The following is a 2591-nucleotide window of genomic DNA, read 5'->3' as shown; positions in this document are numbered from 1 at the left end:
AGTAGATCTCTAAAATTTTTTCATCTTATGTGACTGTACTAGCACAGTTTCTACATAAATGCCCACTTGATTATCTTTAGCCATCTCAGGTCACAACTAGATTTCAAGATATTATTAAATTTTCTTCCTACAGTATAAGGATCTTTCCTTCTAAGTTTCTAGATTACTTATTATTTAAGTACTTTCCTTTTGACCTATCTTGTCCTGTTTTATTGAACTTTTTAATTCATTGCATATCTTGGCATTTCCCTTTTCATATTCTCATGGGTCCTTCCCCCCAGATGTGTCTGTGTGGTTATAACTCCCTTATTGTATCCCCCAGTGACCAGCACACAGAAGGCGTTCAATGAATATCTGGTAATTTCCTTCAAAGATTTTAATAGATTTTAAATATTATCTTGTTTTTTAGTATAGGATGATGCTGATGAAGGATTCAATTCCCATTTTATGGCTAATAAGTTATCAAATTCCTTTGTATTTTAGTGAAAATTCTTTGAAATTTAGTGTTAAGCCTTGGATAAAAAGGATATTTCTTTTTTTCAATTCATATACCTACCATCTGAGATACTTTGAACTTCCTGGTTGTCATTTGTGGTGGATAAGGTGGTCTTTTTATTTCTTTTGGTTGAGAGGGTTTCTAAAAGTCAGAAAATTAAGTATTAAACTTAATTGAAAAGATTAAACAATCCTCACACATGAATCATCTCATTGATATGTTAATAAGCAGAGATGTCCAAACTCTGCAGATTCTGATTATTTTCAATGCTCTGATCCTAGATCTCTGAAACAGGGTTTTGGGCAAGGTCCAATGGTGACAGAGTCAAGATCAATCAATTCTATACATGCCTTGACCTTTATTAATAAAAACACAGCATGAAATAAGGTCATTTTCTTTCAGAAAACCTTCTGTAATGAAAATGTTATGGGAAATTTAGGACTAACAGTCAGTAGAGTCAAATGTACAATGACTGCTTTATAGCCCATTATCATGAAAGGAATTTGCAGCTCTAGTTGGCCAAATGCAGGAAGCCACACAGAGGGCCTCTAAATTCTGAGAATAAGAGTTTGCATTAAAATCAACTGCTCATAAGACTTCTATGCCTTTGCCCTTCGCCTCTGCTCTGCCTCTGGGCTTTGTCTGGTTTGGCCCACTCTTGGTGGCTTGACTGCCAGCCAGAATCAAGTCTGAATTCTCAAAGCCCACACTTTGCCCATAATCTCTTTTCCTTGTGGTCCCTACGCCCTTCTTTCCACTTCCAGCACTTTGGCCTCACTGAAATTTATCTGGTCTGGACCAAGGGCAATCCTGTCCCCTGCCAGGTTCTTCTTACCAGAAACCATTTTAATTAGTTGGAATCTGTACCATACTGGTTGTTAAATATTTTCAATATTGCCCCTGCCTGGAACTTTTTAATTTCTTTTTATTACGTCCTTCTTTATCCAATCTAGACCCCTTTAGTCAGTCTATCACATCATCAGCTTTCTTGCAATTATCCTCAATTTCTTTGCCTCACCTTCCTTCCTTCCCAAATACTAAGTAATATTACAAAATTGTACTCATTTTCCATTTCCATATTCAATGCCAATGACCAGCTCACCTTAGCACCCATTTAGGGTGCCAGTAAAACAAGAGGAATACGAGAAAAAAATATGAGAAAATAAAACTTTTGGGGAGATTATTTAATATTCCAAATAAAGTCATAATGGGAACACTCAGAACTTTTTTTTTAGAATACAATGTAGTGTTATTTGTATTCTAATTGCATTTATTCTAATTGCAGGGGCGGCAGTACACTCTAATATTTCAGGGCTTACTACGAATCATGCATCTAGGTTTTCACTCCTGTTTCCAGGCAACCAAACACCTTTGCAGGGAATCACATAAAAGTACATTGGAGTCACGGTTTCTAACTTCCACTGAGCCTTCAGCTCTGAAAAAAATTTTGTGTTTTTCCATTGTCCCTCTTTTCTTTTTCTTTTAACAGTTATTTCAAACCTTCGCCTCTTTCTTTATGACCCTAGACTTTCCCCTAGTCTTGGGACCTAGCCTAGCTGCCTATTTTGTTCTGAGTCTCTCCATCCTACATGCTTCCCTGTATTCACACTCATCACCTCTTCTCTTGTCCTGGGCCTCAGCGGCAGGGATGCTTCCTGTTTGAAGCTGATCCTGTGCTCTGGATCTTGTTTTCTACTGTTATCTTGAGAATCTTTCTCCTCATTCTCCTCTATCTTCACCCTCTCCCTCTCCAATGGTAGTCAAACATTAATATCCATCAATCCATAGGTAACTATCTAGTTTATCTTTTTTATATTTTTGTAGGTGTGAACCATGCATATGGAACAATATTCAAAAGGCTGAGAGACCATGCAGTGAAGATGTCTTTTTTCCCCAGCTTTCAGGTCCTTCCTCAGAGTCACCACGCTTATCAGCTTTTTCTGATAACTACCAGTTGCTGATGACTCATCTCCAGCCCAGATCACTCACGTGGCCTCCAGAAACATGTATCCATCACCCACCAGATATTTTCACTTAATGCTTCTTGAAAATCTGCTCCTTCTCCTACATTCCTTACCTTAACCACAGCCACCTA

At 37.7% G+C, this 2591-nt stretch overlaps 1 protein-coding gene across 3 annotated transcripts in view; it reads right to left on the bottom strand.

Annotated features, from left to right (window-relative positions):
• MDH1B (malate dehydrogenase 1B) overlaps positions 1-2591 on the bottom strand; it is a 25974-nt gene that overhangs the window by 3757 nt on the left and 19626 nt on the right. For 2 of the 3 annotated variants that reach the window (XM_023536279.1, XM_023536280.1), the window contains exon 10: positions 557-637. The exons of the other annotated variant lie outside the window; for it this stretch is intronic. In XM_023536279.1, coding sequence (XP_023392047.1) covers positions 557-637 — 81 coding nt within the window. The remainder of the gene's footprint in view (positions 1-556; positions 638-2591) is intronic. 3 annotated transcript variants of the gene reach the window in all.

This window comes from Pteropus vampyrus, unplaced genomic scaffold (genome assembly GCF_000151845.1).
Source record: "Pteropus vampyrus isolate Shadow unplaced genomic scaffold, Pvam_2.0 Scaffold152, whole genome shotgun sequence".
In the NCBI taxonomy this organism is placed as follows: Eukaryota; Metazoa; Chordata; class Mammalia; order Chiroptera; family Pteropodidae; genus Pteropus; species Pteropus vampyrus.
This window is presented reverse-complemented; position numbering and strand designations above follow the sequence as displayed.